This window comes from Cydia strobilella, chromosome 4 (assembly GCF_947568885.1).
Source record: "Cydia strobilella chromosome 4, ilCydStro3.1, whole genome shotgun sequence".
NCBI classification, from domain to species: domain Eukaryota; kingdom Metazoa; phylum Arthropoda; class Insecta; order Lepidoptera; family Tortricidae; genus Cydia; species Cydia strobilella.
In genome coordinates this window covers 3038821-3053174 of record NC_086044.1, presented here as the reverse complement: position 1 = coordinate 3053174, position 14354 = coordinate 3038821, and the positions used below count along the sequence as shown (strand labels likewise).

The following is a 14354-nucleotide window of genomic DNA, read 5'->3' as shown; positions in this document are numbered from 1 at the left end:
ATTGACACCAATTACCAATTACATTTTTGATCAAATCGGTCGATTTGATCGTCCCGCCTGATCTCCACTTAATGCGTGGTGGAGTAGTGTACCTGTACGTACATGTATATTCAATGTATAGGTATTAAACCAAATATGCTTGTAAAGGGCTAACATTAACACATGGCAGTAGGTACACTAGTTGTACCGTGATTGAAAACGTGCTAAGAGCCAGGGCCGCTAACCGGGAACGGTAATTTGATCGCGCGATAATCGCCACCATCGCTGGAAAGTACACTCGGCTACGAATATGGGGAGAATGTTTAAAAAACGTTCGTCCTAATGTTTGATACCTCAGTATCAACTATCAATAATTGATACCATTTATCTTGTAAATTTTAATGATAGGGCTGACTAATGAAGCAGCGTGACTGAACATACAGAGACATATAGACATATGGTCGCCGACCTCCTGGACGGTGATGGCACGTGAAGAAGAAGAAGAATGAAGCAGCGTCTAACCGGTCAGTGCTTCGGTGTCCTACTAAATACTACTAAACTGGCGCATTTACCTTATGTAATTATCGTCCGTCCCGCTATTATGCTAAATTATAGTCTGCATCTTCTCAAATGATTTTTTCGCCAGATACCCTAATCTGTTAAACAAAAGCCTTTGTTCCTTTTACGCGTGCGCGTGCCCATTGTTGGTGAGCGCGTGACCATTGTGTATCAGCGAGTGGCATGCGCTCACCAACAATGCCCACGAGCTCACCAACAATGGGCACGCGCACGCGTAAAAGGAACAAAGGCTTTTGTTTAACAGATTAGGGTATTTGGCGAAAAAATCATTTGAGAAGATGCAGACTAAACTGTGGTTCCTATGGTCCCGGTGGTTCTTGTGATTCTAAACTGGACAGATTCGATGATAGGGTTGTTAACTACTAACCTAACCTAACCTAATTTTATAATTTATTTTTAAATAAAAACGAGTAATAATGGATGTCGTTGTCAACCTAACAGGGACTAATGTTAACCTTCCCTGAAAGGGATTAGTTTTTTTATTTTATTAAGAAACAAACAGTCTTATAAAACAGATGAGTTTATAAAGTAACATTTTTTCTAGTAATAGACCTATAGTTTTGTACAAATTATGTGTTTTTCTTGTTTTATGTTTTTTTTTGTACAATAAAATGTTTTACTACTACTAGTTACTACTAACCTTGCTTTGAGATTTTATTTTTATTTTTGATAAATTTTAGTAGACTGTACTAACTAAAGGATACTCCGAATTATAATTATAATAAGTACTCGAGCGTGTACTTTCTTATCAGACTTTTGGTAGCCATATGCATCTGCATACTGCTACTAACGGGGAGCGATTACGATACAAGCTACAGTAATAACTAGCTTACTGCAGTACCTTAAACTAATTAGCTCCATGCATGAATTATATTTAATTTTTGTAATCATTATTTTTATCGTTTGAATGCCGGAAAAAATAAAAATACTTTTGTAAACCTTTACATTATTTTATTAAGCGGTTGAAACGTTCATAATTTTTGGCGCGAATTTGACAGAGCGTAATGACGTCACACGTTGGACGGTCCAACTGACGTTTCATACTAATGATACTTATGTGAACTACTCTGTCGAACGCGTGACGTCACGTGACGTTTCGCGCGTTTCGCTCACTAGCTTTTCGCGGGCAAATTTTTGTACTTTTTATTTATTATTTTAAGCAATTAAATGATAATTTAATAACGGAAATACATTTTTAACAGGATATAACGGTAACAAACATCCGAATAAAAAATATTTCGTTCAAACATAAACTTCATGCATGGGGCAAATTGAGAAACTTAACAACTACTTTGACATGAGGCAAGTGTCTAGCTATCACGGTTCATGAGATACAGCCTGGTGACAGACAGACGGACAGACGGACAGGCGGACAGGCAGACGGACAGCGGAGTCTTTAGTAATAGGGTCCCCTTTTTACCCTTTGGGTACGGTACCCTAAAAATTCTGAAACATTGTCAAGATCTCGAATATTTACGTGACAAGGAGTACCTAATTGGTTTTATTACCATAACTTGCGCATAATACTAAAATTATTATTATTATTCAACCTTAAAACAATCCAAAGACCTATTGAATTTAGTTTTATAGACGTAAAGGCTGAAATACTTTTTCTTTCGTCAAATAGGTTGAGTTAGACCAAGACGAGTCTGAAACGATTTTGATAGCACACGCACTGTATGCTATCAAAATCGTTGCACACTTTTCTTGGTCTTAATGGGCCCACTGGCTTGACTGATGTCCGCCGGACGATATCGGCCTGTCAGTTGTTCGGAACTGTCAAATTTTTGTTCTAACTGGCAGGCCGATATCGTCCGGCGCACTGATAGTCAGTGGGCCGCTTAATTCTATGCATTGAAAAGCAAATTCTTGCAAATGAATCTATGTGTTCATTCACCTTGCTATGCTATCAAAAATCTAAGTAGGTAGACGAAACCACACGAAACAGTGATATCGTAAAGATAACACATACTTTAGATGAATCAGACCAACCACGAAGAAAAATGTTAAACAAGCTTTAATACAAAATAGAAACTTAAGACCAATAAAGACATAATAATCAACTTTATGTTGTGACTATTAAATTTAATTATTTTAGTGGACATTTACGATTTAATGACGCATTCTACGGCGCTTGTAAAATAACTGTTGTACCACATTTTGTGACAGTTTTGATTTCGAAAGACTTTTATGTTTATAGATTATTTTTTCTTCTGCGAAAACTAGGGTTTTACATGGTTTCATGTCGTTTGTTATTTGAACAAATAAGAATGAATAAGTCTTAGAATTACTGTTGTTCAAAGATCAATTAACAGGTTTTTTTACCCTTTCACCCATCCACCCATCATAAGTCCCCGCGTATACATAATATTATTTAATAGAAATATACTATAGGAACTAAAACGTGTCACTAAATCTTCTATGAAATCATCTTCCTAACAGTAAGTGTAAGACACAAATGTATAATAAAAACGGGAGCCGATTGCACTCATACAGAGCAACATATTGCCTGCCTATTGGTAGCTCTTATGTGTCTACAATAAGGTATAGAATAGGTAAGTTAATTGTGTCGGCGATGTTACAAGCCGTACATAATACTCCACAGTTTGAGACGTCATATCGGAGCATGCATGCGTCGAGAAAGCTAAGTGTATGGAGATACGATAGGGATGGCTCTTGGTCTTGGTTAATATCTAAGATTTACTCAAAATGGGCATATCTGATCTGAACAAATTCTCGTAGGTACTTACATTGTATGGGACTTAAATATTTATTTTATTCTGTTTTTAGTATTTGCTGTTATAGCGGCAACAGTACATCATCTGTGAAAATTTCAACTGTCTGGCTAGCACGGCTCATGAGATACAGCCTGGTGACAGACAGACGGACAGACAGACGGATAAAGGAGTCTTAGTGATAGGGTCCCGTTTTTACCCTTTGGGTACGGAACCCTAAAAACGAAAACATGTCTAATTTTCATTTAATTCCAATTGCCCTCGTACTCGTACCTCGTACCACCCCTCGTTACCCTACATATCACAGCAATATAATTTTACCACTAGTATAAAATAGCTAATAATAGTTGAATACAGAACCCTAAAAATTTAAATTTACCTTTCAAATGTTTTTTTGTTATATTGTTAAACTTGTTATATTTTCAAACGTGCGTGTTGAGCATCTTTCTAACTCAATGTTAATAATAATTTAAAATTCAAAAATACCTTTTAAAACTAACATTTTTCGGAGCAAAATAATTCTGTTTTCTAAATATATAAATAAATATAAGTTCCACTGTCCTTGCTCACGTCACGCGCAGACGCCGGCAGCCCTGCGTCGGCGCCACGCCGCATCCCGACCAGATAAAGCTTATATAAATCAAACGGCCGATAGCCGCAGATACTGTATTAATCAGTTTCGTCACATTATCTGCCCGCCACCTAATGGATTCTTAATGTGAGTCTGTAAAAATATGTCCAGTGTTAATGCCTTACACTGATACTGACGAGATATGTGAGAGATGGAGAAATTAGTTGGGCTAGCTCGGCTATTTCGTCATTGCTCGACTTCTTGTTTGCAATCTCTAGGTTGCATCTGTCGCATGTGTATGTGTTTCAGAGCCGCTCATATTATATCGTCAGGTGACAACCAAAACTCACTAATTACTAAAACATAATTTAACAAAAAACAACCTTATTTTAGTACTAATACGGTTCACTATCGCCATGAAATGGTGGTGGTAATTAGTGAGTTTTGGTTGTCGCCTGACGATATAACCTGACTATTAAGCTTCTGTTTTAGTAAACATTTTTATAACCATCTTAATGTAATTGCACATATGTATCTAATAATAATATGTATAATACACCTTTTTGTTATACTACGTCGGTGGCAAATGAGCATACGGCCCGCCTGATGTTAAGCAGTCTCCGTAGCCTATGTACGCCTGCAACTCCGGAGGAGTTACATGCGCGTTGCCGACCCTAACACCTCACCCTCGTTGAGCTCTGGCAACCTTACTCACCGGCAGGAACACAACACTATGAGTAGGGTCTAGTGTTAATTGGCTGCGGTTTTCTGTAAGGAGGAGGTACTTCCCCAGTTGGGCTCTGCTCTAGATCTGGAATGACATCCGCTGTGCTGTCCCCTACCACACAAAGCGAGATGACATTCACAGTGCCCATACCTCTCATTTGGACGTAGTTTAAGGACATACCCAGGTCCTGACCTGACAACATATGTGGAAGGAGTAATTAGTTTCGGTTGGGCTAGACTTTTCATCATTGCCTTTTTGTTTGCAATCATGAGGTTGCATATGTCGCATGTGTATGGTTTTCAGTGCATCCCATATCGTATGACCAGTCTGCCTTAATTTTTTTAATATTTTGTTGTACAAGTAATTTTTATAACCATTATGTTTATAAAACGCAACTTAATTTCGTATAATACATACTGTACAGATGTAGTGCATAATTATTTTCCATCGTATTTTCTCGGAAACGTTCGTATTTGTCATGCTAGTTCAGTCAACCCCAGTGATTTTTGTACAGAGACTGACTGAAATAGCAAGACACGTTCGTATGTTTCCGTGAAAATATGATGGAAAACATTTATGCACTACATCTGTACCTAATTAAATTTTATTTTCTTTATGTTAAAATTATATCCAGAGTTAATGCCTTATATTGTGATACTGGCGAGATAGCCAGGCGAAAATTTCGTCAGCCATCGTCTCCCGGTTGATACTTCGTCACATGATAGTTTCGATGCTATTATAAATTAAAAAAATTGTCAGCCGGTTGCATCGCGGGGGAGTCTGTGAGCTGGTCACGTGACCATGTAAAAATTTTTTTTTTAGTCATCGAATCCCGATTGATTCTTTGTCAGGTGATAGTTTAGAAGCTACCATGAATAAAAAACCGTCAGCCGGTTGTATCGCGGTGGAAAGACCGTCAGCTGGTAGCATAAACATGAAGAAAATACGCAGCTTACTTACGCAGGCGTTTATTGAAACTATCATAATGACGTAGGGTACGTATTTTTTACATATTTATGCGAGCAGCTGACGGTCTTTCCAACGCGATACAACCGGATGACTATTTTTTATATTTACAATAGCATCTAAACTATCATCTGACAAAGTATCAAACGCGGTAGGCTATGACAAAAAAAAATTACGCGTTTCAGTGGCTGCCATTCCTCAACCCACCAACGGAGCGGCAGCTGACGTTCACGAGGGTTCAGAAAGAAAAAAATGGGACTACGAAAAGGCGATTTCGCGCGTTTGTCCACTATGCGTAGACTGTGGTAGATAAAAATACCCAAGAATGTTAATTTTATGCGCCTCATAAATCCATAAAATATAATTTTCAGACTTTCTAATAAGCCTTATCTACCTTCTTATCGTAATAATGAAGTCCAGCAAAAACTAGTGTAAAAATAAACCTTTACACATGGCCTTTAAAACCAGTAACTCATAACCCATTATTATTTTAACTAACCGCTGATAAAATCACAAAAAGTTAATCGATGATAAAAGATATAGCTGGAAACATACGCGCAATGTAAATGAGTTTACGCGGAGGCTTTATACAGGGTGATTTTAATAAGCAGTGAATGGAAATTCAAAATTAGCAATTTATTTGCCAGAAATTACATTTGTCACATATATAAATGTTACAGTGAACACCACACTAGGCGCAGCCTGTATCATACAGACCGGATAGAATTGCTCGCAAGTAAACTATTTATAAATAATATAAAATATCTGGGAGACCAGCTTTGCTCGGAAAACATATAGAAACTCAAAAATGCGCGTTTTCCTAAAGATAAGACCTAGCTAGATCGATTTTTCGCCCCCGAAAACCGCCACATTGTAATCCATCGGAGCGGAGAAGAGATGTGGAAGGCAGCCTAAAGGGGCCCACTGACTATCAGTCCGCCGGACGATATCGGCCTGTCAGTTGTTCGGAACTGTCAAATTTTTGTTCTAACTGACAGGCCGATATCGCCCGGCAGACTGATAGTCAGTGGGCCCCTTTACACTTCCTAGAGGGCGTTTTTACACTAAACGTCACTTAAGACAGTTTGGCTTAGCGGAGTGGAGTATCTCGCATCTCTCCCTGAGGGCCTACTGCGAACCACGTTCGACGTGTTGCCTCTCTGTCGCACTTGTAAATTCGTACGTAAGTATAACAGGGAGGCAACACGTCGAAAGATGTTCGCGGTAGACCCTCTGATGAAACATGAAATTTAACGGCACGAACTCCGCAGCTAATCTGAGATAAGTTTTATATAGTTATTATCAACTGATCCGATCCGCACGCCGCTCCGGTGTGCAAGCGAGACAGCGTTATGCACGTATATAACGTATCGCTCGCACAGTGTTCCAACGAGATTTGAAAATGTATGTTGTTAATGCTAGGTAATTTGTGTTTATTTCCTGCAGTTTGTATTTTATATTTCAGATATGAAAATGACATAAGGTGCGGAATTTTGTCTGAAACTAAAATGACATATCGGTCGGATAAATTGTGGCAATCTAACTGTCGTCACTGTCATAATCTGGACTATAAAAAACAGAGCTCTCTATAATAAACTCGTATATTTACGTTTTTCTAACAAAACACAATTAGAATTCTTTAATAGTACATTATGATACAAGTGTGCTAAGTTGGCCATTACACACGAGGCAATAAGAAAGCCGATGTGTGTAATGACCAATGCACACGCGTTTCATACGACGTTTTTCAACACACTTGCGAGAAAAAAAGAAACTCATATTAATCAAATTTTAATTGTTAAAACAGTTAGTATTGTGTGTTTCATCTGTCATACTCGTACTGCCGGCCGGCGCCCGCCAGTCCGACCAATTAAAGAAGGCTCCCTTTCCATGCATATTATTAGCAATCAGTTAGCTTCTTAACTCAGTCGGATAATATAATGAAAAAACACGAGTGGAATAATACACTGAAAGAGCACGCGTGTTTAATATCTAGGATTATGAGCCAAAGATCGGTGGAATAAAAACGTCGTTTTGAGCAAGTGTGTTGAAAAAGTTTGAAAATTTGGGCGATTGTTATCCTTAGTACTTATTCACTGGGTATGCAAATATATAAGGTTTCTCTTAATAGTACATTGTGCAATGAAGGGAGTAAGTGAAATTTTGGAAACGAGAGAGGTAATTAAAGACCCGAGTTTGCAATATTCTTGGCCCCGGAGTTGCACACAATGTTTTTTATCACACTTGCGAAGAAAAAACTAAATTTTAAGCGAAATAATTCTTAAATACGGTGACATATCAAACATTCCTCCGCCATATTGTCATTTCTTGACAGGTTAGGCATCGACGGCACAGAATTCGGCATTCAGCCACGATTGAAAATTATGTAAAAAAATACTTGTAATATGTCATAATTATGTTTTTTTCCATGCCATATTGTAATTGTGGTTTAGTTTTAAGCTACCTACGAGTATACATATTATTGGATTTTCCTTGGCAATACCACAGATAATAAACATTCCAAAGATAGCGAGTCATGCTTGTTTTTAATTTTAATTAATCACTGACTTTGCTTAGTCCTTTTTGTTTTTCCTTTTGCCTATCCACTTTTGGTACCTTATGTAGGTAATAGTTAGGTACATTCACAATTCACATGTCTTCAAAGTATTTTTACAAGCTTTTATTTAGTTTCACCTGTCCCGTTGTCTGTCTGTCTGTAATCAAATCTTGCAAGTTAAATTTGACCCACTTCTCGGTTTCCGATGAAGCTGAAATTTTGCATACATATGTAAGTTGGGTGACAATGCAATATTATGGTACCATCGAGCTGATCCGATGATGGAGAGTTGAGAGGAGGAGGTGACCATAGGAACTGTGATAAAACAACGCAACCTAATTGTGTTTGGGTTTATTAGAATTGTCTCGATGACTTTTAGTTGCCTGTGGAAAGAAAAGTACAGTCAGAAATAAAAGCTTGTACCAAAAATGAAACTTTTGGAAAAAAAAACTGATAACTTTTCTTATTTTCAGGTAAGTTCCAGTTCACGCTTAACCAAACCTTCCAATTTAGCGCAATCATTACGCACCAAAATAACCACGTATGAAGTGGAAATGTTTTTTCTCACCAATACGAAAATAATCGTAAGTACTTATTTATAAAATATTTATCAAAATATTTATCAGTACGGTTTTTACTCACTATTATTTTTAGTCGCTTTTGGCGACATGTTTCGGATTCTTTGGGAATCCATCCTCAGGCACGAGTGTCCGCGGCGGTTGTTCGTCGTGCACCCGTGCGTGCGTCGCGGTCACTCGTGCCTGAGGATGGATTCCCAAAGAATCCGAAACATGTCGCCAAAAGCGACTAAAAATAATAGTGAGTAAAAACCGTACTGATAAATATTTTGAAATATGTCTCACTTATTTATACCTAAAAGTGTTCCCAACAGTATTAACTTTTATCAATAAATGTCTTGTATCTTGTATCATGCTTATTCGTTCCATTTACACTTTCTAGCAAAATTATCTCATATCTGAGAAAAGCAGTAAAACCACATTTCACAACAAACTATCTTCTCTTTTACATCTATCATTATCACAAAATATCATCACAGTTTATTTTAGTGCTTTTAAAACCACAGCCAAGCCACCTGCCTGATATCGTGTCTAGCACTAATCAATTCGATCATAGATAATAGATACTGATCACAGATAAAAACTGAAATAGATACGATGCGGTCTTGCGGTGAAACGGGACCGATCACGATTTTACCTCAGTATTCATTGTTCATTAAAAAAACAACTAAAGCAACGTTTTTACAATTACAAATTAATGGAGTCGTATGTGCATATTTTGTGTAAAAATATTGAAAGCTATAATTATGTAATAGGCAAGTTAGACGTCTGAATGATCGTCTACCCAGTACATGTCATTGTCATATGTAAACTTATGTCAAAAATTGAGGTGACATTATTTGGCATTAGCATATCGAGCACTGGGACGTTTACCTCATTGCCTTGGCCAGAAACCCGAATATTGAAATTTAATATTTTCCCATTTCGTTTACCTATGGGAAATTTCATTCATATGTTATATGTAAATGTGTTTATGAAGTCATGTACAATACTACCTACTATATAATATAAATATGTCTCTGCCATATTCTTATTTTTGTGGTTTTGAGGCTGGGTCAGCTGAGTGACTCGGATGTAACCTAATTGGTGACTAATTCTTTTTGTGGTAAATTTAATATCCAATTTTGGTCTCAGTGAGTTCATATTGGCTGCCAGAAATGATTATCGAAAGAGGACGAAATATAATTATTACAAAGCTCAAGTATGATACTTAACCAACATTTCCTGATAGAGTTAGCATAACAATGTTCGACCCACTCCATAAAACCCCCATTGTCTCTGCCCTATCTTTCAAAAATCACCCATAGAGACGACATTTATGGCGCGCAGCTTTTTTATTTGACATTTTATACAAGTTTATTCAAACATAATGATAGCATCACAGACGTTATCTTTCTATGCAGCGTTACCGCGAGCTCGGGCCTGATAGCATCTGGGGCCAGCCAATGCTAGTTAAACCAACCTGATAAGGAATCGGGCGCGCTAGTGTGGGTCGCCGTGCACACACGCCCGTGCTGCGCTGTGTGCGTGGAGGGGAGTCCGCGCGGCAGCCAGTCACTCAGTTTACGCGGGAAAAGCATGACGGTGCGAACGAATATTCGGTCTGTTGGGAGACAATTTTAGTGTTTAAAAGTGTTTCTGTAGCTTCTGTGATGTTATTGTGGCTGAGGTACCTCAAACAGCTGGAGCTGGCGTGCGCCGGTGCCCCGCCAGGCGGCGCTGTCGACGTCAAAACAATGTGTACGTGAACAAACCTTGTTTACATTTTTATTTAATCTGTATTTTTATTGTCTTACTTTGTCTATGGTCAATATTTTAAATTTCGAACCCTTAAAGAAGCTCTTCGGTTGTTTAACCATTTATTTTACTTTTAAATAATAGTCTGTTCGAAAATCAAACTTTGATACCAAATGCCTAATAGTCGATAATATTTTTGTTTTACAAATGCGTTTCGATATAAGAACAACATTTATTTTGATTGCATATTCTGAGTTATATTTTTAAGCTGGTTCTTAAAGAGATTTCTCCGGAATCGCGATAAAGAATGTCGTTAAGAATGTTTGTTTTTTATCTTGTTTGGATGTCTGATAGCCGTAACAGTGGTACTGTAAATACTGGGATTTTTATTACGAGCCAAATTATCTTTGAGATGGCAATAAATAAATAATTGTTATCTGTTTTTAAAGTAACTTGATGAAAATAACTGTACCTATGTGCACATGGGTTTTTAAGTTACTAGTAAACATGTAAACAACTACCTACTTGTTTATTTTTTTAACAAATACACACATACACACACGAGCTGACTTATGAAATAACTTATTTGACAGGGCTTAAAAATGTTTGCTAAAAAATAGCTATCGAACTTTTTTAGTAGGTTACCTACCTCTCTTATGTATCTTTAGATATTAATGATTTAAATATACAGATATAATTTAATAATTTATTGTTAAATCTTTTAGTAGAATCTTCGAATGCCAACTTACAAAAACTGTGTAAGTTACAATCTCAGATATAAACTTTAAAAAGCGCCACTGAATGAGGGCTATCGTTTTTTTGCTCACCAGTTGGCACCTCTGTTGATGGTGGTCCAAAAGACTATAGAACAGCTGTCAGTCATTGAAGTGACAAGTGACATTTGACATTTCGAACTATGGAAAAGACCACCATCTACACTAGCGCCCCTAGCGGCGAATTCATACGCGTTAGCCCTCATTCGTGAAATCGTGACCGTACTGACTTTGCCAGTGACATATCTCGTCAAACATCTAAATAAATCATATCAGCATACGCTTAAGGATGGATATCGCATGTCACATATGATACGGATATGTTCACGTTCATGTCCTGCGCGCCGTGTCTAATATTTTGACATTTCTGACAGGCGTCTTAACTGTCAATGTCAAACATGTGAAGATCTTGATTTTTGTTTCATTTGCTTGGTAATTGTTTCGTTCGTCTTGATTACTTTTGATAGCAGATAATAATCTTGGTTGAGAGTAAATATTTTGTAATTATAATTAATATTGATACTCTCGAGAGATAGGGCGGTCCATTGTTCATAGTACCTCTAATCTATTTTGTTATTAAGTAGAATACGGAAGAAAACTTAGATAGGTAATTATGTTTATTAGTATCTATATAATAGATAAGTACTTACGTCCCATAAAGTAATGTCAATTTTGATTCTAATTAGAACACAATAATTTGAAACCCACAGAATGTTGTCATTTTTCTTTGTATTGTATATACAATTTCTCAATAAGCTTTTTACCTACTTTTGGATATAACTAGACATTTGTATGTGTCAATGTGAACTTCTCAAAAAACCTCGACTGCCTTCTCTGAGTATGATAGCACAATGCACGATGACAACATGGTCAAAAGGTTATCACAGTATTTTTACCGAGAAATAAAATAAACAAGCGCAGTAGCAAATTTCCATATAAAATTGATAACCCCGCATCCTACCAGATTCTTATCATTCAGATGGGATACGATCATCATATTTAAAAAAAGTTATTAATAAAAAAATAACAGACCACCTGCTTCTCTTAACGCGCAGGCGCGATAATATCTCCCGCGGCCATCTTAAGTGCAAAAGGGACGGAGGATAGCCATGTGGTTATCGAGAAGGGATAATGAAAAGATGACTGTTTTGTCTATGGTGTAACTTTTAAACTTGATATTTTTATGAAATAAAACTAAATTTAATTTTTTGTTGATATTTTTAATTTTTAACATACTACGTTAGAATGTTTTTGTTATTAGGCTGTTAGGGGGTTAATGTTTTGTTGTTCTTAACCACCATGTTGGAGTCAACGGCCGGTAGCCCACGTGCTTCTTGTAAAGTCCAGCTATCGCTTTACAAGAGCTAATAAAATCACCGTACACTCTCTTGTACTAACCGTAAAATTTTAGTAGTATTCAAAGCTAAGACCTTGATACTGGCGAAATGGTGCCACTGGACTGAAGCCATAATTTTAAAAGAATGAATAAACCCTTTTCACGCCTACATTTTTTTAATTTGCCGCTTTCTACTAACGGTAATGGATTGACAGACTAAATGACACATATATATAGGTAGTTTTTAAAAAATAAGGTTCAGGTTTCTAAAAAAAGTTTTTTGATGAAGTGACTTTTGAAAATTATACTTATAATTTTCACTAAAAGAGCACAGCAAACGCAAAACACCAAAAAACTACACACGGCACATTTCCAAAAACAGTTGCCAACTTAACCGTTTTAACTGTCAAAATAGTTTTAAAACAAATGAGTACGCCGTGATAAAAGAGTGAATGGGACCGGCGGAGCGCGGCGATCTGATAAAGAGGGGGGGCTGTTATCTCCTCCGAGATTTCACGTTCATTATCAACCGGTGCTTGGATTCGGGGGCGTGTGGCACAATGTTGGCTGTTTTAGTGAGTGTTGAGGATTTTGAGGTTATGCGACTGTTTTAACGGAGGCATCGAGTTTCTTAAATGTGATACAAGCCGGGCAATGTTTGGCAGGGCACCTAGGCAATGTTGAGCAAGTTTACAGTATGTTTAAATCATACAATGGAATATAATCATTTATAAAATCACCCGCACGTAACTAAGGAATGTATTTTAAATCCATTCCTGTTATTTGAAAACGGTATATTTTTTCCTGAAAATAACACTAATAGGTCACCTACTTCTATTCAGTTATTTTTTTTTTTTGAGCATTAGGGAAGCACCTTTTTCGTAGGTTGGAAGAAAAATCACAAAGTAGGTTAACAATTGAACGTTGCTAATCCCTTAGTTTTTTTTTCTGGTAAAATTACATTTCTATTGGCCAAAGAAAAATCACAAAGTAGGTTAACAATTGAACGTTGCTAATCCCTTAGTTTTTTTTTCTGGTAAAATTACATTTCTATTGGCCAATGTACTTTGTGCTAAAACGATAGTTCATTACTACAAAAAAAAATGAGTGTAACAGAACTGTCATTTTAGTATCTATAATATAAAACTAGGTTAAAAAATATACAGTAAGCTAGTCCTGCCCGCGCGCCTCCTCCATAATCTTCTTACTTATACAGGGTGTCCTTAGCCATTGGACAAAGCCGAAATGTACATATGCATTAGGGTATTAATAATCAGTATACAAAGTATCATAACAAGCGGTGTAGCGGTTACGAAGAAATTAACAAATTACGATTTTTTACTTTGGAGCAGCTTGTGTGGCATAGCTCCTGAGGTGTTAAATAGTATGAAACCTTCTTCGACCTTATTGATCATCTTTTTTATTTATGACATTAATAAGATTCTGACTTTTAACAAATATCATCATTAAAAATAATAGTGAGTATAAACCGTACTAATAAATATTTTGAAATATGTCTCACGATAGTTTAAGTGCGATTAATATCATCATTGCCGCATTGAACAAATTGTCAAAAACACTGCCAATGATTAATACAGTATGTTTATTTTTGTTGTCGATTATTGGAAATAACTTTTGTTGGATTTTTTTTTTATATTTTGTTCTAATTAAAAAAATATTAACGTTAGAGCGTTCCTGAGAAGTACCTAACCCTACGTGGGATTTCAGGGTTTGTCCAATGGCTAAGGTCATCCTGTATACCTTATAAAACAAAAGTCCCCCGCCGCGTCTGTCTGTATGTTCTCGATAAACTCAA

General features: G+C 36.8%; 1 protein-coding gene across 2 annotated transcripts in view; it reads left to right on the top strand.

Annotated features, from left to right (window-relative positions):
- The window catches only part of LOC134740479 (zinc finger protein ush), a 278546-nt gene that overhangs the window by 117346 nt on the left and 146846 nt on the right, over positions 1 to 14354 (top strand). The window contains exon 1 of one of the 2 annotated variants that reach the window (XM_063672965.1): positions 9864 to 10432. The exons of the other annotated variant lie outside the window; for it this stretch is intronic. Within the exon in view, the coding sequence (XP_063529035.1) occupies positions 10345 to 10432 (88 nt within the window). The 5' untranslated portion in view covers positions 9864 to 10344. Of the gene's footprint in view, positions 1 to 9863; positions 10433 to 14354 lie in introns of those variants that run through there. 2 annotated transcript variants of the gene reach the window in all.